The 22,035-nt window shown below is 43.7% G+C and overlaps 2 protein-coding genes and 1 non-coding gene across 6 annotated transcripts; 1 reads left to right on the top strand and 2 right to left on the bottom strand.

The window, feature by feature from the left end:
* Positions 1–51: 51 nt before the first annotated feature.
* On the top strand, positions 52–125 carry Trnai-aau. The gene has a single exon. It is a non-coding gene; the product is annotated as a tRNA-Ile (tRNA).
* A 96-nt stretch (positions 126–221) lies between these two features.
* On the bottom strand, positions 222–18,149 carry LOC117646615. 4 transcript variants are annotated; one of them, XM_034387672.1, is made up of 21 exons: positions 17,927–18,149; positions 12,937–13,166; positions 11,946–12,821; positions 11,710–11,827; positions 11,476–11,638; positions 11,185–11,373; positions 10,759–11,071; positions 10,436–10,674; positions 10,214–10,330; positions 9,851–10,072; positions 9,587–9,764; positions 9,334–9,502; positions 8,868–9,207; positions 6,314–8,788; positions 6,103–6,228; positions 5,828–5,988; positions 5,503–5,675; positions 5,204–5,419; positions 4,910–5,107; positions 2,830–4,826; positions 222–2,746 (listed from the first exon to the last, which is right to left on the bottom strand). In XM_034387672.1, exons 2-20 carry the CDS (start codon positions 13,067–13,069, stop codon positions 2,839–2,841), a joined length of 8,394 nt encoding a protein of 2,797 aa, XP_034243563.1. In that variant the 5' UTR covers positions 13,070–13,166; positions 17,927–18,149; the 3' UTR covers positions 222–2,746; positions 2,830–2,838. The 4 variants fall into 4 exon arrangements, with proteins under 4 accessions (XP_034243563.1, XP_034243562.1, XP_034243565.1 ...); XM_034387671.1 differs by lacking the exon at positions 17,927–18,149 and adding an exon at positions 13,817–14,031; XM_034387674.1 differs by lacking the exon at positions 17,927–18,149 and adding an exon at positions 13,817–14,031 and having other exon boundaries at positions 11,710–11,824.
* Positions 18,150–18,359: 210 nt separating this feature from the next.
* On the bottom strand, positions 18,360–21,609 carry LOC117646617 (etoposide-induced protein 2.4 homolog). The gene is made up of 7 exons (XM_034387675.1): positions 21,415–21,609; positions 21,036–21,172; positions 20,538–20,793; positions 20,335–20,454; positions 20,016–20,239; positions 19,868–19,942; positions 18,360–19,765 (listed from the first exon to the last, which is right to left on the bottom strand). The coding sequence occupies exons 1-7, from the start codon at positions 21,427–21,429 to the stop codon at positions 19,675–19,677; spliced, it is 918 nt and encodes a 305-aa protein (XP_034243566.1). The 5' UTR covers positions 21,430–21,609; the 3' UTR covers positions 18,360–19,674.
* Between the last annotated feature and the right edge of the window lie 426 nt (positions 21,610–22,035).

Here is a 22,035-nt window from a genome sequence, read left to right as displayed (position 1 = left end):
GGAATGACCACGTTTTTTAAGTTCGATCCTTCGCCGCCTACGCCTGTGTCTGGCCCATTAGCTCAGTTGGTTAGAGCGTCGTGCTAATAACGCGAAGGTCGTGGGTTCGATCCCCCCATGGGCCATATTTTTCCAGATCGTAGAATGAACATTCGATTTTATGTGGTACTACTGAAAACTGAATGGTTGGCTTATTGATTGGAATTCAGATCAAACACAAATTGGACAATATTATATTTATTCATAAAAAATTTTTTTACAAGTCAACAAAGACGAGTTACATCATCTTTAAAGTTAGTAATTTGATAATGTTTGTGGTACAGAAAAAGTTCAACAATGAATGCATTGTACACATATACATAAAATGGGTGGGGTCAAAAAATTACTTACAACATCACATGATAACCAGGAGAAGCTCCTTTATTAATTTACATTGTGGCATAAAGAGTAGAATTAGAATGAAGAAAAAGAAAAAAAAAAAAAGAAAAAAAAACACACAGCAACCCCTGCTTGTACAATAACTACATCTTTCATATGAAACATGTGCAGTTTACATGGTAAACCAAGTAGGAAGTATTGGCGACTAAGTGTGCTGGCTTATCAATATCCATCAAAATTAAGTCTGACAACTCAAATTACCTAAGACTATTTATATAAAAAAGCCATTTTTGTACAATATCTGGTGTCTTTGCATCAGAACACGCCATCAGATACTAGTAACCAGCAAAAAGATTAGTCAAAAAGCATAAGACAAATTGATTGATATTGGGTCAACACAGGTTTGTTGATTAATTAATGCAAGTTATTGTCTGTTTCAAACAGAACAGTATCCCCAATTGATAAAAAAATAAATAAGTAGGAGAAAACATAAGTCCTCAAAAAGACAATGAGGTATAATCTTTTAAAATACACATTTGGAGTTAATTAAGCTAAGGTTAAAATGTTGCTTGAGACCTCAATAGACACAACAAATCCAAATCCTACTAGAAAGTAATCAGTCTTCAAATAAGAAGTGGCCACAAGAGCCTTAGTTCTAGACAAAATCAAACTTTATACTTGTAAATGCTTAGCAATGCATAGGGATAAAAGCACTACACTTCTAGGATACACAATCAACCTGCCCTACAATGGCCTTGCTAGAAACAACACTTAATTCCAATGGGTATCCACCTTCTCAACATAAATGAGAAAATAGCTGGAGCCAAGAATTTGTAAACACAGGCCATAGAAGGGAAGGTTTGTCATAATTTTAATGTGATTATAACTAGCAATCAATAGCGGATAATAATGCACACATCATAACTACGATGGAACAAGTTTCTGAAACAGGCTGACACTTCTTACAGGACTAAACACTTAAAAGAAAAAAAAGGAGTCACAAAGAGGCAATCATTGTAAATTGGACCTATGCAGAAAAAACAGCAAACAAAAACGTCTGTCAATCAAACGTCAGATTCGGACTTTGTTCACATCCATTATGTAGCATCATGTGGCACAGGGAAACTTAACAACAACAAAAAAAAAAAATTATCCCTACTGCAACATAAATAATGCTCAATCATATTTTGCACAATGGTTTTCTTCTGTAAATAACACAGCCTAAAATAGTCTCTAATTAAAAATACACCTTAGTCTACTTCTCCACTACAATATAAATCCAGAAGTAACATTTGACCCTTTCATACAACAAACAAAACCAATCAAACAGTTATCCTGAAAACAATTGCCCTGGAGTATCAAAATCAGTCAACCGCTTTGTTAAAATGGTATTAACAAGAAATATTATTCACAGGAAATATGCTACTTGCAACCTAGCAACATTGTAACTGCCAAATTTGTCTAAGTGTGTTAACCACAGGCTTTTGACAATATGCCGTAAATTCAAAGGCTACAGGATAATTCTGTCGAATGAGAAGGTTCTCAAAAGTACTGAGGTGCTTTTATCCTCCAGTTTAAAATAATACGCTTTCATAAAAATTTTATGAAAATCCAAAACCTTACACCAAAATTCAAAATTATGCTAGTTTTGCATTGACATTTTCTACCCTATCTAGACAGTTATTAGAAGTTAAATAAGTGAAGTAAAAATTGATGGAGAAAGAGACAATGGGCAAAAGCCAGCGCACTTAATCAGACACAAGGAACTAAACCACAACTAGTAGAGTAACACTCAACTACATGACAATTAGGAGTACAGTGCTAAATCAATGAAAGAAATGAAGCACAGAGCCTCTCCACTTATCTAAAACGAAAAGTTACAGACATCATTCTAGCAAATGATGCAATAATAAATGATGCCATGGTAAACATTCAATACTGTACAAATTCTCATCACGCCGCATTAAATATCTTTACTAAACAAAACAAAAAGAAATCTAATCCTTTTATAATACATAAAACGACATAAAAACTGTGTTGGCTTAACAACATATATTTACAGCTTATTGCTACTGTACACAAATTCTGATATTTGATTTATCAGTCTACATGTGATAGCCCAAATTCAGATGAGGGTTTCTTTTATTCTACTGCAATTTACAGTAAAAATGCACACAATTTAAAAAAAAATATTGATTTACACTACTGTAAAACCCTACAGATGCTTTCATTCCAGGCCTAATTTATGCACACACACGCACACACATATCACTCAATCATTCAAATTTGATCATTTGAACCTAAAACTTTGAAGATTTTAAATTCCACTGAGTAGTTAAGTGCCCTTCGAAGTTTTCATCATCATGTTCTGCAAATAACAATAAATAATTAAAAAACTTTAAGGTTATTAAAATATTCTACATCATCATTTATAGTCCTCAACACACTAACCTGTAAGTTTTACTGGCTTGTTGATTGGTCGGAAGTGGCTGTAGATGATGCTGAGGTTGCAGATGAAGCAAGCCCGCCATATGGAGCTGGTGGCATAATGAAAGGGCTGCCAGGGTAGGGAGGAATTTGTCCATAAGGATCTCGTGCACTTCCATATTGACTTCCATAAACATTTTGTGGGTAAAAACTACCCGCTGGAGGTGCAGCGCCAGGCATGGGCCTCAGGTATGGTGACGTTGGGTCAAGCCCTGCCTCGGGTCTATGAAATGCACTATACATTGCGTCAAACTGATTTGGTGTATAGCCATATGGAGATGCAGCATAAGGATTGGTATAATTTGCAGCAGCTGCTGCTGCAGCTGTGAAAGGGTTGGCTGAACCTGCAGCACTTGGTGGAGGAGGATACTGGCATGAAGTGGGATTGAAGGACGGAGACATCATCATTGGATTGTAAGCTGCCGCTGCCGCCGCTGCACTGGAACTTGATGAGAACGCTGCTGTGTCAGAAGCAGCAGATGACGAACCAACAGCAGAAGAGGCAGCTGAGGTAGATGCAGAGGAACCGCTACTTCTACTACTATGAGTAGCACTTGTACTGCTTGAACTAGAAGGTTGCCGACTCTCATAGGCAGCAGGCAGAGATGATCGAGGTGACTCATGAGAAGATTTCTTGCTTTCTGACCTTGATGTAGACTTAGAACTAGAACGGCTGGAAGGAACTGGGGTACTTGGATTTGGTTCTGTTGAGCTCTTGTTGCTCAACGAGGTCTTTGGATCAGGTAAAAAGCCAGCCGAATAGCTATAGGGGTTGTAGTAGTTGGAAGTAGGAAGCGCTCCAGGATAGGCACCATAACTTCCATAAAGATTAGCATAAGGATCTAGAGGAGGGAAATTAGATGCAGTTGTAGTAGGAACACTACTTGACGTGCTTGAAGGGTTTAACTTTGTGCTAGAAGAACTACTTTGGCTTGATGAGACATTGCTAGATGAGAGTTTGTTCGATGTTTTGGAGTGTGATGTTGATAGGTCAGTTCCCACATAAGAAGAAACACCACCTTCACCAGAAGGTGGAGCTCGAGATTCCAGGCTGGATCCATGTGCCGTTGAGGATTTACTGGAAATATTTGAATGGGCAGAGTTGTTGGAATTGTCATCCAGTGCAGGAGATTCGAGTCTTCTTTGCTGAGAAGTAGACTTGCTACTTGGTGCAGGTACTCCGGGAGAGAAAGCTTGTGGAGCTGGGGGACTCTTCCATTGATTTTCAATATGTGAAGAAGATTTGTCTTCAACACTTAGGTCTGTTGGTGTATTAAAGTTAGAAGAAGTCATCATGCTTCCACTCTGCATGTTAGCATTGTACTGCTTGCTCACTGAAGATGACGAAGTGGGGAAGCTGCCAGGGAATGACCCTTTGTCCGCATTATAAGCATTGCTTGAAAATGATGAAGCATTGGAGTTGAGAGAACTAGACAAATCTGTAGCTTTGTTCAACAAGTGATCTTGGCTTCTTGAATTCCCTTGTTTGTCAGAAAATCCATCTGAAGACTTATTTTCAGCACTTCCATCATTGTAAATTTTTGTCAGATCTGATGCCGTAGCTTTGCTAAAATTGGAGTCTGGATCCCCACCTTGAGGGTCGCCTCTAAGCTTATCACCTTTATCATCAGTCTTTGGAGGAATGGAATCATTTCCTTTGCTAGATGAGGAGGAGGGAATGTCCAAACTACTATTGCTGCTTTGTCCATCTTCACTTTCTACCCTTTCACTTCGTTCCAATTTTCCATCACTTTTTGATTCAGTCTTTGCCTTATCTTTATCAAATGTTTTCAAACCAGGAAAGTTTGTAGCTGGAGCCAATCGAGGAGTTATAGTGACTGGTCCTAGTGTGCGTGTCTTAGCAGACGCTGGAGTTACAGTCACAGAAGGATTTAAACCACGTATTCCCGGCCTTATGTTTTGACCGGGCCTAATTGGTACTGCTCGTCCTGCAACTCCACCTACAAAAGAAGATTGGATAAAGATTAAAAGATACAAGAAATAATTGTATAGGTGTACAAACAAAGTCAACTGAAGAACCTACCTGGACGAACCCATGGTCTCATATTGGCAGTTGTTTGCATTCGACCTCCTGGAGTACGATTTAATATTGGCCTAATTCCAGGCCTTACAGCACCTGGCGCAGCTCGAGGGGTTATGGTGATGTTGGGATTGTTTCGTAAAGGATGAATTCCACTAGATAGCTTCATATTTCCCTTATTGACCACACCAACATTAACACCTGAGACAAAAGGTAAATGAAATTCAAATTTACAACAGAATAAGAATATTTGATCCAGGCAACAAAAGCATTGTCTGAATATGATTTAAAACAAACCTTTTTTAAGGTCTTCCTTGTCTGCAGCAAATGGCTTGTTTCCTTCTGTTTTGTTATTACCCCCTAAAGCACTTTTAAATGCAGTGCGAATTGCAATGATTTTGCCATTCTCTAATTGCATGTAAATACCCTTTGGACTCTTCAATACCATAACTCTTTGGCCAGCCTTCAGAACAATGGAAGACCTCTCTGGAGAATTGGTAGGGATGACAACATCTGCAAGATCAATTTCAAAATAAGATTCAATGCAAAGTTTTGGGTTTTTGTTGAAACACACAACTTAATAGATTGAAATTTACCCAAAGGCAAAGTCATTTCTTGAGCAGACATGCCCTGTCGCTGCCAAACTTCAGCAGGAATCCACTTAGTATTTCTATTCCCTGTGCCAAGACCAGAATTCATCTCAGATTGTATGGGTCGTACACTGGCAATGGGTTTTATGATGTTGCCAGCAGCATCACGTTGCACAGGTCTGAAGAACAAAAGACAGAGTAAAACATCCAAGTATTGGGGTTCGGGCGGCTTGGGGGCGCCATCAAGCCCGGGTCCAACATTGAAGTAAATTTTTTAAATAACAGAAAAGGACACAGTGAACTTTGTTTCATCTCAAGTTTAGAATGATACCTTATTTGCAGACCGCCCTGATTGGCATTGTAATAGTTGTAGACAGGACGGTTGTTGGCTCGTTTTTCCATCTCATAGCTCCGCTTGGCCAGCCTTTTCTCTGCCTGAGACAATTTCTTATCCTTTCTATCAACCAAGAGTGATTCGTGTTGGAAGGGTGCCTGAAATTAAACAAAACTTTGAAAATTAATTTTTTGAACTCAGCAGAATTACTGATCATCGCTGCATCTAAAAATACAGCACTGAAATAAAATCAATTGAAAGTCATGATATACCTTCGTTAACAGTTTTCCATGTTTCTCTACTATCTTTTGCATTGCTGTGTCAGTATAGTTATCTTTCTCGCTGCTAAGATCCTTTATCTCAGATTCCTTTTCTTCATCCCAACATAAATTAGTTACCTGTGATTTTTAACAAAGGGGATAAAAGTAAGATACATGATAGTTCAAAACAGGGTGATAAAGTTTCATCAAATAGCAGTCTCACCTCTTTGATGGAAAGATGAGCATCTGGATTGCATTCATCGACAACTCTGTCTGACATACCCTGCTTGTTGATCTGTCTGTCATAAATCTTTTTCTCCAGGCAGTTGTCCATCACAAAGCGATAAACATAGCAAGGTTTCTTCTGTCCATACCTATACACTCGACATACTGCCTGGGTATCATGACATGGGTTCCAAGATGCATCAAATACAATTACTCTGTTGGCACCCACCAAATTGATTCCCAAGGAACCAGCACGCGTCGACACCAAAAATAAGAACACATTGGGATTTGCATTAAATTCGTTTATAAGCTTCTCTCTCTCTAATGCAGCTGTACTTCCATCAAGGCGGAAGTAAGTACGGTTACGCTGCCATCTTTCGTAAACCCCAGGAACGGGTATAAATGATCGCTGTAGGTAATCTTCAATCAGCGATAGAGTAAACAGGGATTGAGAGAATAGGAGAATGCGATCGCCGAGAGCGAGTGCCTCTTCCAATATACAGAGGAAAAGAACCATTTTAGCAGAATTCTCCACAAGGCCAGGCACATAGTCCTTCATCAGTTCTACTGCCCAGTCATATGGGATTCCAGGGTCTTCTTTACCAGATGGTTTGATTATGGCTGTAGGTTCAACAAGTGGTTTTCCTTCAGCACCCAACGCACCCTCTTCCTCATCTTCCTTTCCCTCTTTGTCTTTGATGTCATCTTGTCCTTCCTTATCCTTATCAACAATCTCCATGGAGTCGACTCTCCATGAGTCTCCTTCATCAGCTGCTTTGGTATCTTGATCAGTTTGGTTGCTTGCACCACTTTTGCTACTTAAACCTAGTTCATCATCTTTAACAATTGGCTTTTCCTCTAACTTAACATCTCCCATATCATTCTTCAATTGGTCAAGAGGAGAAGGGCCTGGGCTGAACTTCTCATTTTCGGACTTCTTCAATCCAGAATTCTGTAAAGGCTTCATATCCTGGCTGTTTATGATGTTAAAATCTTGAGGATGACCATGGGAATTTCCCCAGGGATCAAACATGTTGCGATCCTTAACATCATACATGCCTCTTCCTGGATCCATCTTTGAAAGTGAAGCATCAAAAGCTCTAAAGTCATCGGAGGAATGAAGGAGATCTTCCGCTGAAGGGGCATCAGTAGATGACATACCAGATAATGCCATAGACCCTGTCTGGGTTTGGTTTGGAGGGTTGCTAGGTAAGTTCATTATGTTGGGGTTTTGGTAAACACCTGATGACATTCCCATGCTCTGTGGATTATGGCCCATCATATTTTCATTCATTCCACTCATGCCAGGCGCTGCATTTCCCATCCCAGCGCCCATGCCAGAACCCATCATGCCTGAGGGCATCATGGCAGGATTTTTGGTGGGTGCACCACCAGGAAGCATTCCTGATGCATTCACAGGACTTTGCTGTGGAATGAGGTTTGGGTTCAAATTGGGGTTCGGGCGGCTTGGGGGCGCCATCAAGCCCGGGTCCAACATTTGCTGATCCATTAGCCCAAATTGCTGGGTTGAACTGCTGCTGGAACTCGCCGAGCCGCTTCCATACATGCTTTGGTTGAAGGAAGAAGAGGAACCGCTGGAGCCATATCCCTGGAACGGCGCGCCTTGCGAGCCTTGGCTCTGGCCACTGCCACTGTAGCTTGATCCAGGGAAAGCCTGGCTGCCGGACGGGCCCTGATTGAATGAGTTATAACTGCTGTTGCCGCTCCAGCTTTGGTTGTAGTTGGACCCTGGAGGGAAGCTGTCTGTCATGGAATGCTGGCCAGAAGGACCGTTGCCGCCGAAGTATGGAGGTCCCATGCTCCCATACGCTGAGGTGCTTGAGGAGGACGGGTTGTTTGAGGAAGATCCACTAAACATGGATTGGCTCGATGACGAGCCGTACTGACTGCTTTGGGACGCTGGTGAGCTGGCGAGGGAATCACCATAACCACTGGATCCCGAACCACTGAAGGACCCTTGGCCAGTAGCATTCAAGCCTAAGCTGCTGGAGCTAGCATTGAATGCGCCAGACGGCCCAGAGTAACCAGCATGTCCATAAGAGCTGCTTGGGTTGTAATGATGAGCATTGAATGAGCCGTATGGTGACTGCCCAGAACCACTATAAGGGTTGTACGATCCCATCATTGAAGAATTGGAGTTCATCTGCCCATGCATGGGATACTGGCTTGATAAGTTGTAAGGATTACTATGATCACTATGACTTGAAGTGTTTGGCAACACAGTTGCAGCTGGTTTAGTTGGAGAAACTTCTTTCTTTTTCCTGTTTTTATTGGTACTACCGCGTGGTCGTCCTTTGGTGGCAGCTTTTCGTTCTTCAATAGGTGTGCCAGTGGGATCGGTGACTGTGTTAGCTGCAAGAGCAGCAGCTGCTTCCTCCAGGTCAAGATCAACTCCCTCTCCGCCCTCCCGCTTTTTCAAGAATTGATACAACACGTCAGGGTGATTCCAGATCTGTTCAAGAACAAAGAACACGTGAATTTCCAATCAGGTATGATAAAATAAATGAACAAAACAATCTCAGCACACCAACCTTGCAACAAACTGCAAATGCTTTCAATGGGTTCGGAACAGCTTTGGTTCGAACCACTTCATTCATGAAAGTGTCATAAAGTTTACGTTGGAATGGAGTAAGACGGACCAGGAGAACATATTCCTCCTTTTGAGGCAATGCATTTGTTAAGACTGAATGTGAGCGTCGCTGCACAAAACCCTCCAGCAGAGAGTGCAAAACATGAGCGCGATATCTCATTAAGCGAATATCTTGAGGAGTACTATCTATACACTGTCCGTTCTGAATGGGACGCTCAAACATATTGCAAAATTCAGTCTTGGTTCCAAGATAGTTGGGGCGAACAAAGTCCACCATACACCTGGAAGAAGATGGTATTGCAAAGTGATAAAACTGTTTCTAAATAAATGCTGTATTAAAGGGTATTTTTAAAGGTTTGAATCTTTAGAGAAGTTTCAAAGTTCTATATTTAATTTTAAGTACTGACCAATATTCAAGAAGATTGTTCTGAAGTGGGTAACCAGTGAGAACAACTCTTCGTTTAGTCCTAATCTGTTTCAGGGCCAAAGATATGGAGGCATGGCTATTTTTTATCCTGTGACCCTCATCACAAATTACAAGATCAGGGCCTGGCTTCACCAGCGCCTCAAATACTTCTGCAAAAGGATCAAAAACATAAAAGTAAGTAAGATGCTACAGCCCACATTTAACATGTGCATAGTTACTTTCAAAGAACTTACTTTCCAACATTTCCTTTTGGCGTTTTTCTTCCTCCTCAGGATCAAGTTCTTCATCATCAGATATGGGTCTCTTCCTCCTACTCTTTTTAGGTTTAGACATTTTCTTTAAACTGAGTTGACGGTACATTTCATATCCTATCAGGAGAACACCTCCATTTGTAGTCCAGTCATCTACCACCTGCACAAGTACAAGTAAAGTTGAAACAGATTCTTATAAGATTCACAAGATTTAAAAGATGTCAAAAAACTGATTTAATTTCTAACCTTTGCTCTTGCTTTAAGCGTTTTGTGAGAATCATTTAAAACAAAAATACCAAATGTCCGAGGCCGCACTTCTCCTTGAACTGCCAGAGGAGTAGCCAGAGGGTCATCAGGCATCCACATATTAAATTCTGATAGCCAATTCTGCAGAGTATTGATAGGCATAATACACATAACTGTTTTGGCAGGAGTATGCCTCAGGAAAATATCACAAAACGTGATGACCTGAACAAAACAAAACAAAGACTTCAGTCAAAAAGTGAGCCACGCACCCCCCAAAAAGAGGAAAAGAAGAAAACATGACAAACAAAGCAAAATTATTAATGAATGAACAAATTCTAACTTGTAGAGTGCCTTTTGACTAACCTGCAATGTTTTGCCTAAGCCCATGGAATGTGCCAATATACAACCAAAACCAGTGGATGTACTAAATCTTTCAATCGATTCTACAACGTTATCATACAAAAATCTTATTCCTCCAATCTGAAACAAAAATTAAATAAATAAATATATATAACAGTCCACACTAGACAGTGTCAGAGATGTTTAAATCAAATCAGGCACAGATAATAAAAAAATTTAATTTACCTGATGAGGTTTTATGAGCCGTGCTATGTGGGGAGCCAGGAAAATGTCAGGATCACCCTCTGGCTTTCCCATATTAACTTGTACTCTGCCTTCGTCATCTGGCACATTAAAAGAATCATTGGTATGCATCCCTGAATTTGTTGGGTCTTCTCCCTCTTCTTCCTCTCCATCATCAGAGGGTTCTGACAAAACAATGCAGTCATCTTCTGAAGAACTGCTGCTGCTTATCGTGACCACATCTGAAAGAACGCAATAGGTTGAAATCCACTCACAGGAGAACTAAGGGTGCCACACAAACTGTGAAATATATAGTATGAACAAACCTTTTTTCTTCTTTTTTCCTTCTTCATCAACTTCTCCCTCTCCCTCTTCTAGCTCCCCGTCCTCCAAGATTTCCTCCTCCTCTTCTTCTTCTTCACCTTCTGAAGCACTGTATGAAGCTTGAGCTTGAATAAAGGATGGTTGCTTCACTGCTGAAGCAGGTCTCTGACCACTTCCACTAGGTCGCACAGGTGCAATGGAGACTGATGGGGTCATCATGGTAGTGCCTTGGATAGGTTTAGATATCAAAGTTTTTGTAACAGAAGGTTTCATATCATCTTGAGAGTCCTTTGGCACTTTTAAAAGTTCTAGCACCTGAAAAAGGGAGAGATGAAACCAAATTATTTTTAAAAACTAAGCTGTCCTTGAGATGAAAGTTAGGGCTTCGGAGGCCATGAAAACAACTTATATTTTCCTGAATAACACACCTTCTTGTTTGATTGCGCTGTAGCTCCTGAGCCAACCTTCACAACAACTGTGTTAGGGGACGTGGCGGATGTACCACTTTTACTGGCCTGAGCTGGTCCAACAGACACTTGCTTCAGAAGAGAAGTTTTTCCTTGTAAAAGAGACATGACCCTGTCAGCTCTTTGCTGCTGTTGTCTTTGAATTGCCATCTGAAATAAATTGTGACACAATTGTGGTTATTGATTATTGTTCTTGCCAAGTATTTAAAGTACAATCTCAAACCAATTTATTATTATTATTGAGATACTAACCTCTCTTAATACTCTTTGCTGTTCTTGCACCCTCCGCAATCGCTCCATTTCTTGCCTCTGTGCAGCCAAGGTAGCTTCATCAAGTTGTGTCTCATCCATAACATCACGAATATTTCGGCGCATGTTAGATGATTTCTTTCCCTCTTTCTCCCCTCCACTGCCACTGGAAATCAAAAACAATTTAGATACACCAGAAGCAACATTTGAACGATAAACAAAAGCAGTGCTACTCACTCATCATCATCATCTTTCTTTTTTGATTTCTTGCCAGGTTTCTTTTTCTTTTTCTTCTTCTTCTTTTTACCAGATCCATCATCTTCACTTTCAGTCTCCTCTGATGTTTCGCCATCTTCTGAAATTAATAAAGGACACATGCAATCAGATGCAATCTTCAAATACAGTAGATGTCTCAGAATGTTCACATGATAAGTAACCAACAAAAGGGCAGTGCAACCTAGAAACAGTATTACCTCCTTTTTTCTTTCTTTTCTTGCGCTTCTTTTTTCTTTCTTCCTCACTTTCATCTGTATCTTCCTCAACAAGGACTTTTCTCTTCTGCCTCGACCTTAGTTTTTTCTTGACATCATCCTTTGTCTCATTCCCTTCATCATCACCTTCTTCTTCTGGTTTCTTACTAGATGTATCCTCTGGTTCAGATTTAATTGATTTCATGCCACTGTTTTCATTTCTTTCATCTTCATCTTCATAATTTCCCTCGGCCAAATCATCTCCTTCATCAAAATCATCACCACTCTCACCAGCTGCATAATCACCATCCTCCATGGCACCATTAACATCTTCATCCATGCCCTCATCCTCGTCAGGTGCCTCCTGTTTAACATCAGATGGGCTGACATTTGCTTTTCTCTTTTTCTTTCGGATTGGTTCGTTACCTAAATCATCTTCATTTTCTTGTGGTTCTTCTTTCAAAAAGTCTTCACCTGTCTTATCAAATGCCATTTCATTTTCATCTTCGTCCTCAGCTTGGGCCATTTCAAGAAACTGTGATGCATCCATGGGCCCTTCATCGTCATCAACGTCACCTTCTTCATCCACTTGTTCGCCCTCAAATTCCTCCCGTCCTGCCTCATAATTTTCATTCTCAATCGTTTCGGCTTTGGGTTCCACAGCAGGTTCAGCTTCTTCTGAGGATTTCTGATCTTCAATGACAGCCACTTCATTCTGGATACCATCTTTTTTCTCTGAGGCATCATCACTTTTCTCTGATGCCTCCATTCCATTTTCAGCTTCATTAGAAGGCTTTTCAGCCTTGACAATCTGATCTGGAGATGCAGCCTTTGGAGACTTCACTGTTTCATTTTCAACAAGTTCATCTTTGGGGGAAACTGCAACAAGAAAATTCAAATATCATAAAATTTAAAAACCCATCTTTTTCAAAATAAAAAATATGCTAAAACAAACACACAATAAAAGAAAAAATATAATAAAAAGTAGCCCTACCAGGCAAGTTTTCCATGGTGGCCGCACTTCCTTCAGAGGGAAGTTCATCTTTTGGCTCCTCGGACGAGTTATTTCGGGAGGACACCCTCTGAATGGTTACATCTCCAATACGAGATGGTACAAATGGATCCATGGTATGAAAATATTTATACTGAGACTTTAGGCAGGGGTCCCGAAAGGTGACCAACACTGCCACAACTCCAAAGGACCCATACTAATTTTCACATGACCTGTAACACAACACATTGCAACATTGAGTCCACATACTACTTGCTCATATTATGAGTAAAATCCTACACAGTAAACAAACGTTGTGAAAGAAAAACAACTAGTCCTAAGAGTGACATTCTGAGCAAAAACTGATATTATTTCAAATATTGGCTGGATAAGAATGAACACATTGCAGATAGAACAGACAATATAGAGATTCCTTAGCCATTAAGGGTGAAAAAAACCTGCAATGTAAGTAAGAAATGGACTAAACAAGTCGTACTACAGAGCATTCTGTGATTTAATTTTAAGGTTGGTCCCCCAAAACTTGAAATTACCGCCCTAAAAACAAACATGGCACGCCCGAAACCATAATAACCCAGATAAAAATCATAACCAAACGATAATTCCAATGAAAACATTGAAACGAACGCAAAAGAAATCCAGAAACTAGGTGATGAATACCCAGAGGAGCAAGTCAGTCAAAAGAAGAATACCGATGTAAGCAGATCGGCAGGTTAGCTCTAGTCAGGAGAGAGGCGAAATAAAATAAAGTCAATTTTCTTCCGTTTCACATTATTGAATGCCCACAAGTCGCAAAAGTCGGCGGAACAAACAGCAGAGCTAAAAAGAGCCCCCAGGGAACAGTGCGTCGCGTTGATAGGCCTACCCGGTGTGCTTAGACTCGGACTCGCAGTTACGCCTCTCTTCCAGTCCTCACGGCGCAGCCAGGGACGCGGGTCGCGTCAAACACCAACTCCGAGTCACGCACACACCACCCCACGCACGCATAAACCCAATTTCTAACCAAAGAAACAACATAAGACTAAATGCATCACAAATAAGTGTCGACTTCTGCCTAAATTTTTTCACACTGTCACCAACATTGCGGACCTCCGAAAAACAATCAAAACGTCACTATCGGCAGACGTTTCCTCGTCTACCAGGGGCTCTCTAAAAAAGAGCGGCCATCAACTTTGAAGATAACAGCGAGCAACCTACTCGAAATTGACGTAAACTCAACAAAACGCCGAGCACTTGCGGCGGGGACTAGTCTTATTTATGAGTTCGCGGGGTTGGCAGCCGTGCGCCTTCTCGCTGCGCGATCTTTCCGTCTCTCTCGCACTCGTTACTTCAGGCCCGGCCCCGGCCGCGACCCCACTTCCCCGTCGGCGAGCTCCCTTCCTCTCTTCCTCTCGCGGCCCAAGCGGCGCACGGAGTGCCGTCCTTTCACCTCACCCCGTCCCTCTCTCCCTGTCTCTCTCTGGCCGCGTAGCCGCGTAGCCCCGTCCAGGACGCCGTCCTCATCGACCAATCGAAGCGCGGAGACCTCGCGGCGGACTCGGAATAATTGAACGCGGGGCAATTGGCGAGTGAGGCGTGAGGACCGCGAGGACGCCGTGAAGGCAGGGCCGGCAGAGGTCTCCGCAGGGAAAGTCCTTAGCCCACGCACACACAGAGGCCGGGCCGGGCCGGGCGACCGCCCCGTCACCCCTCAAGGCCGCGCCGCCACCGAGTACCTGTGCCTTTCCTACTTCCGGCTCCCGTTTCAAGACGGGAATTCGGCCTGGGCGGGGAAGGGGGCGAATCTCGGGTGGCGAACCGATCCAGCGCTCCATGGGTGCGAGAGGGACAGCGAGACGAAGCACTGTTCGGAATCATCCTGCAAGTCCCTTGATTAAGGACTCGGCTCCTTCATTTCTCGGGCCGCGTTTCCCGGAGCACGCTGAGGGCCGGCGGGGAAGGACAGGAAGGGGAGAAAGGCGGAGAAAGGGGTTGGGGCTCATCGTGGAGGTCAGCATTGACGCGCAGAGGTGAGTCCAGTCCGAGGCCCGACGGGCCCGACGCCGGGGCCCCGCCCAGTCCGGTCCTCCCCGCGATGAGGGGAGGGGGAGGGGAGCATCCCCAGCCTGCCCCGTCCAGCAGAGCACAGCCTTCCGCGGTACGGCGGTACTGCGCGGCTCAATCAATCAACCCCCAGCCGCCGCGCCCCGCCGCGCCCCGCCGCGCTGCCCAGCCCCTTCCGCGCCGCCCCGCCGCGCGACGCCACACCGCGCTACTCCGCGTTCGCTGGGTGACGCTTTGTATTGATCGTGGCACAGCGTGCCTGCCAGGGCTTGGCCGGGCGGCTGGGCCGGGCATAGCTGGGCGTAGCCACGGCGTAGCGCAGGGGGTGGGCGGCCCGGCGGGCCTGGCTGCGCGAAGTGCGTGCTGGCGGTGCTGGCGGTGGCCGGGTGCGGGTGGGCCGGCCTGCCCTCCGCGGCCAAAGAGCTCGCGGCGCTGCCGGCGCTGCCGGCCGGCGCAGAGCGGCGCAGAGGCCCTCCCAGCCGCTGGAGCTACAGCAAGCCGGAGACAGAGGGTGGGTTGCGGGTGGCGGGTGCGGGTGAGCCGCTGAGAGAAAGCCCGAGAAGGGAAAAAAGGGAAAGGGGGGGGGGATGACGCGGAGACACACGACTGGTCGGCGCACGAGGCACTCCGCTCGCTCTCCGGGCGAGGGGAGGGCAGGGGTGGGGCCACTTCCAAAGTTGTGTAGTGCAACGCGCAGTCGACACGAGTTGACGAGGTCGGGGAGGTGAACTAGGAAGGCGGAAAACGCCTCGACCGCACCGTGCTTTCTTCGCTCTCTCGCTCCCATAGGGCCTCCAGCATGGGTGCGAGAGAGACAGCGACAAAACGCGGCTTGGAACAGGCCTACAGTGCAGGCGCCCACCCCGCACCACGCCGATCATTCCTCCCGGGCAGGCCGTGGGGCCACCCATCGTTTCGTCGCTCGGTCTCTCTCGCACTTATACGGGACGACCAATGGAGGGCGAGAGCTCTCGCAGACAGCGACCTTCTGGCAAGGGGTGCCTAGGAAGGGTGAAGGGTAGACACGGCATCCGGCGGCGTGCCCCGTGGGCCCCGTGCCCTTGTACTTGTTGAATGGGCGGTGACCGTGTGACGGCGGCCGAGGGCTGCTGGACACAGCGGACACACACGCGCCACTCTCAACGGACTGATCGGTACCCAGGACGCTGCAGCGGGACACTCAGGATCGCCGGCGCCGGCGACATGGTGGCATAGCAGCGTACGGCCCGAGAGGCGCTACTCGCGCTGCAGACAGATTCCGAGAGACCATTTCGTCCCTCTGTCTCTCTCGCACTCGTGGGGTGTCCCGCATAGTGCGAGAGAGACAGCGATGAAAACGACTCTCGGAATCAGTCAGCTTGCCAGCCGGCTAGCCCATTCATGGGGCCTATCCGTATCCGAAACAGCCTGGCAGCAGCAGAGCCGTGCACGCCAGAGCCAGCGTGCCGTCCTGGAGTCCTGGAGGCCGGTGCGGTGATTTGCGCCCCACCCTTTCCTACGTCGGCGACGCCAGCAGCGCCAGCAGCACGGCACATCGGCCACCCCGCGCGGTGCTTCGCGCGGAGCGGAGGGCCTATTCCAAATGCCGGCCACGTTTGGGACCCGCCCCCGCCCCCGGCCCCGCCCTTGCCCTACCCCTTGCTCGGGGCCCAGCAGACTGATTCCGAGAGTCGTTTTCGCCGCTCTGTCTCTCCCGCACTCATGGGGCGTCCCCTACAGCCGTCTGATTCCGAACACTGCTTCGTCGCTCTGTCTCTCTCGCACCCCTACGGACCGCCCCACGAGTGCGAGAGAGACAGAGCGACGAAAGCAGTGCTCGGAATCAGACGGCAGGTGCGGGCGAGACAGGGAGACGGAAACGACTCTCTGAATCCGGCAGGCTGCAGCTCGCAGCCAGGGCCCTGTGCCACACACTGTGCCACACGGCCACACGGGGATAAAGGAACCGCGCTCAAAGGTGGAAGGTCCTCCAACAACAGCAAACGCCCTGGTTTCTTTTCCCACCCCCACCAATCAAGCCTCCTCGTGTCTTTGGAGCCAGTTTCATTTGGGGTTTCAGTGACTTTCTTGAGAGAGACAGATATTGTAGGCGTGATTGAGATATGTCGTTACCTCTCTGATCCCATCATCACAAATAATGCAAGTGCAAAGCTATATTAAATAAAAAGAGAACCATTTCCCACAGCAACCAAAATACTAAAAAACAACATAAAACATTTACAAACTTAAAGTTCCCCCACACTTCACTACAATACACCACCAATAGGGTTCATTTAAACAGTATTATTATAAGATAACGAGTGATGGTACTAGTAAATGAGAGCAGATTCCGAGACAAATGTAGAAATTAAAAACTATTTGGCAAACACTGGGAGAAAATTAAGTGAGTGAAATTAGAAATGGCAGATGGTCACACTCAGGATGCCTCCCATAATTAGGTGCCAATTAAGAAAAAATATATTAGTTAGTAATGAAAGCCAGTAAAATTCCATCTATGAGCCATTTCCATGGAGATTTAATTCAAGAAAAAATATTCTATGAAGAAAGTATTTGTCAACACTTCAAAACAGGAACATATATGCAAAACAATGTCAAGTTCTGTTGACAAACATAACCTGAATGATAGAAGTTCCGAGTGCTATTCAACGAAACATTTCGAAATTAAGTTTCTCGATGATAGATTCAGTTCACCACGTCCAGATCGCCACTAATCCGAGACAAGAGCACTACGAATAATTATACAAAGCTAGTACTATTTTAGGTCACTTTAACCTACAAGAGACGAATAGGTTGCAGGTAATGACAAAGAAGAAAAGATAGCGAAAACTAGAGCTGAAATAACAGGGAAAACGTCAGCGGTGTTGGCAGAGACAGTTTGAGGGGCAAGCTTCTCCGCCTAAACCGCAAAATCACAAGGATACAAAATGCGTACCGTGAAATACTCCGACAAGACGACAATCCCGATTCGATTGCTTCTGGCTCCTGGAATAGTCCGCAAGAAACTGTCCACAGATTCGGCTTTGACAGCCTCAATATGAAAATGTCTAAACACCACAGCAATTGACGAGATTCCTAGTCAATCTTTGCCATTGTTTAGGTTTCGTTGAAAACTCATAACATTCCTTCGCGGATCATGAGATAGGTCCGCTGCCCTTTTCTCTCCCTCCTGCTTTTCTGCCTCACTCGTCGGGCGAGGTGCGGGCACGCCGCTCCGGGGAGGAATAGGACGTCGCCAGGTCTCTGCCCTCAGGAGTCTCTCGAGCGCGGAGTAGCGCCGCCCAGCCAGAACCGGCAAGAACGCGAACAGAGTGCTGATAGCGCTTTTTGAAGTCGTCGGGGCATAAAGGAGGAGAAATGGAACATAGTAATTTTCACAGGCTTTATTCGTTTTTTAGGAAGAGGGTCTGGACGTTTGTAAACACAGTCCACCACTTCTCCTCCTCGAAAGTCGCTAGTCCTCACAGGATCCTCATAAGGACTACTTTGGAGCTGACATATAGCAGAGGTTTGCCAAATACATGTTACATTTGAAATCCTTGCCATGATACGCCTCACATATCAGACTCAAACACAGTCAGTTTTCAGCTAATTGAGACATTAGTTCTTACACGAACATCATACAAGCAAACCAACATACTTGACGGTAAAATAAGCTGAGACAAGCACAGTCCTTAGAAAGTAAACTTACATTCATGAGAGCTTAAGTCAATCACAGCCAGATGCTTTGTAATCTGTGTAAAACCAATTTTTTGTCGAGCTCCAACATTTTACAAAACAGTCGAAAAATTCAAAAGTCGATCACTTACATAAAATACAAAATTCAAAAACCCATCATCACAAATGAAATTTTTTTTCATGATTATAGAGTTTATTCTTAGAAAAAAAAAGGCATACTAATAACTTTTTACTGGCCAGTATTTCCTAGACCAATTTTAAATTATGACTTGCCATAAAGGCATTATAATACATAACTAAACAGTATAAATTACCATTGACATTGAATGAAAAACAAAGTGGTTACTTTATAAATTGATATGCTCATTCGGCAAACATGAAAGCAATTTTTCAACAGTAGGACTTCAGGTAAAATAATATCTGTGTTAATAAACAATGCGACAATGCTTAATAAGGCACATAGAACAGAGACAGCCACAAAATTAAAAACACAAGCAAGTATTTTAAATCATAGAGGGTGGCATAACCAGAAAGTGGCAACATCCCATTTGCAGGAGTATGGTACCCACCGGGCACATACCACACCACACCCAACTAGTTAAATTACATTTTGAAAAGCTTATCTGAAAATGAATACTACAGAAATACCACACTGAACTCGAGAAAAAGAAACAAAGTGAAAATACATTGCCTGTTTGCCGAACAGATTGTTATTTCCTGAGAGGTAGACAAGAAGAACAGGTCATGACTTAACAGCTAGAAAGAAGTAGTCAAATAGATTCGATTGGCAAAACAGGCAGATAGATTAGTATCTAATAGCACCATACATAATTAGAAAATTTGTTTGATTAAATTTTACATTAAAAACAAATAAAATAGAACTTTACCAAAGACATTTCAAAATTTGTTCACAAACCTTCTGATGATAAAGCACTTAACACCGGCACCAATATTTTGCATAATTAATTTCCAGAACTTAAAAAGATATCTAAAAGAAAAAACTTCTTATCGTCTTGAGCTGGCAGAGCCAATGGATCGATTGAAAATGGCATTTGATATTGCTATCACAGGAGAAAACAGTTGTAATGGAAAAGTACTGAAACAGCAGAAACAGAATGCAGTCTTAGTTTTCTTATCAAAGATGAGCACACTTTTTTTCAGTGAACAATTTTCTTTTGGTTGAAGTGGCAATACATACCATGCTCCTGTTTCTGGTGAAGCCTCATTTCCACTTATAATAAAGAGAGGAAACAGAATTGAAAACACGCATCCACTGTAAATTTATAAAAACTCAATTAGAATGACAGCTACAAATTCTGGGAGTAGAGCAAACTCATGACATTTACCTCACAAAATATGAATTAGCTAGATTCGTGAGAACTGTTAGAGGCAGACCAAATCCAATAAAGTAGGGCCAGTTGGATTCGATAAATGTCAAGCGATGATGCAGCTCCCAACCCATGTTGATCCATTTGTATTCAAAAGAATACAAAGAGTAGAGGAGGCAAGTGTGCAGCAATGCAAATGCTTTCCCAAGAACGGCCAATGGTAGAAGACTGACCAGATAGCTCTGTTTGGAGAGCAGAAAGAGTGAAGAAATTACTAACAATGCAGAACAAAAATTAGTAGGTACAGAAACTGCAGTTGGAGAAATTTGATTTGTACCTGAATAAGAAACAAAGTTTGAACAAGAATACTGAATAAAAAGTCAGCTATTAATTTGCTAAAGTTACTTAGCATAACTGGTCTTCCACGGCTGTACCGATACGCTGAATTGGCAATATCCTGCAAATATAGATCAACAGATGATGGGCACCAGAGGATTATAGAATACTCAAACTGTTATGAGGAAATGACACAATACAAACCTGGAACCACAGATTATTGATGAATTTACTTAGTAGGAACAAAGGGACCACCCAAATGGCACCAAATATACAGGACAATGCAGGCTGCAACCACGACCAAACCAACTGGCCAGTTCCTGACTCAGATCCAAACAAGAGAGTGAGCAGCATGCTTAGGGTTGGTAAAAGTCCATACTCAAATAAAAACATGCTCAGCCAGAACAGGCCACCATTCAGACCACAGCACTGCATCATTCTTTTTATCACACTTGGTTGTCTGTAAAATGAAAGATAAGATGATTTTTTGCTGAAAGTTTGGCATGATGGCAAATTTTAAAAAAAATAAGCAAATTTATTAAAGGATTTTGGAAAGGTTTAACAGGAAATGCACACTTGTGTACTTGGCTAAAGGAAAATAATTTCATTTTTCTAAAGGGCTATTCCAAACTCGAACAGACAAATTGAACACCATACCAGTACACTTATTATTTTATTATTATTTAGGGCAAGCCAACTTACTGAGTATCTCGGTGTCTTCGAGGAGTATGTTGTCTTAGTTGATTTTCTCTCTCCTGAATATTTTTATCTAGGGTAAATAGAACTGTGGCTCCTTGCAGGCTATCACGCAGCCCCCTTGTGGTGGCATGTAAGATTGGCTGTAAAAAAATCCCAAAGACTCAGGTAAATTGCTTGACAAAAGAAAACCACTTGGTCCACCATGTCTTGAAGGAATTTGGACCACTTGAGGCAGGCAATACGTAGTTTAATGAAAATAGGAAGAGCTCCAGCAATAAAATTGGTTCAGTGTGATTGATTGGTGGCTTTCAACGGAGTTTTAAGACGTTTTAAGATCCCAAACAAAAGAACCTTAACCTAGAGTTTTGTTTATAATACTTACGTATATGGAGTCCATTGTACTATGTACATATATACGAGCTATAAAATGTCAAGAGAGCGTTTATGAAGTATAAAAGAGCACAAATAAAATGTTGTTACGGCCAGACATGGGGTTCATCAGACAAATAACAGTAGAGTCTGTTGTTGTTGACCTTTGTCGCCGTCACTGTCGTCAGCTGTTTACGTCGACTCGTCGACTTCTGCGCAGTAGAGATTTGGTTCGAGCTCTCGAAAGGGACTGTCGAGGCTCTCTAACTCGACTGTACTGGCGGGAAATGAAGTTAGGGAAGCCCAAGCACAGGCCAAACGCTCGCTGAGGGACGCAGTTTTCAAAATTTATATCAAGAAATGTCGGCCATGCCTAATCACGCGTAACCGACTTCGTCAATGGCAGAGAGATGTAAAGTTTATGCTGACGCAACACAGAGAACCACACGAATTTTCTGACCGCCGCTCCACTTGTCGTCACTCGTCCATGCAAAAGTAATTCTGATCTCGTTTTCTCGGTCGTCTCGGATATTTCATCTTGCACGTTGCGGGCGTGCCGGCGCGTGCCCCAGCAGATTGTGCAGCGTACAGGGGCTTAACTCCGCAACTGCACAAGCTCTGCAGGGCACGGCAC

The sequence above is a fragment of the Thrips palmi genome, unplaced genomic scaffold (assembly GCF_012932325.1).
Source record: "Thrips palmi isolate BJ-2018 unplaced genomic scaffold, TpBJ-2018v1 HiC_scaffold_19, whole genome shotgun sequence".
NCBI lineage: Eukaryota > Metazoa > Arthropoda > Insecta > Thysanoptera > Thripidae > Thrips > Thrips palmi.
This window is presented reverse-complemented; position numbering and strand designations above follow the sequence as displayed.

Coding starts and splice junctions, on each gene's coding strand:
- LOC117646615 (XM_034387672.1), bottom strand. CDS start 13,069: ATGGATCCATTTGTACCATCTCGTATTGGAGATGTAACCATTCAGAGG. Junction 10,073..10,213: donor GCTTAGGCAAAACATTGCAG/GTTAGTCAAAAG, acceptor TGTTTTGTTCAG/GTCATCACGTTTTGTGATAT. Junction 6,229..6,313: donor CTCATCTTTCCATCAAAGAG/GTGAGACTGCTA, acceptor TAAAAATCACAG/GTAACTAATTTATGTTGGGA.
- LOC117646617 (XM_034387675.1), bottom strand. Junction 20,455..20,537: donor TCAATAATCTGTGGTTCCAG/GTTTGTATTGTG, acceptor CTATATTTGCAG/GATATTGCCAATTCAGCGTA. Junction 19,943..20,015: donor GCTAATTCATATTTTGTGAG/GTAAATGTCATG, acceptor ATAAATTTACAG/TGGATGCGTGTTTTCAATTC.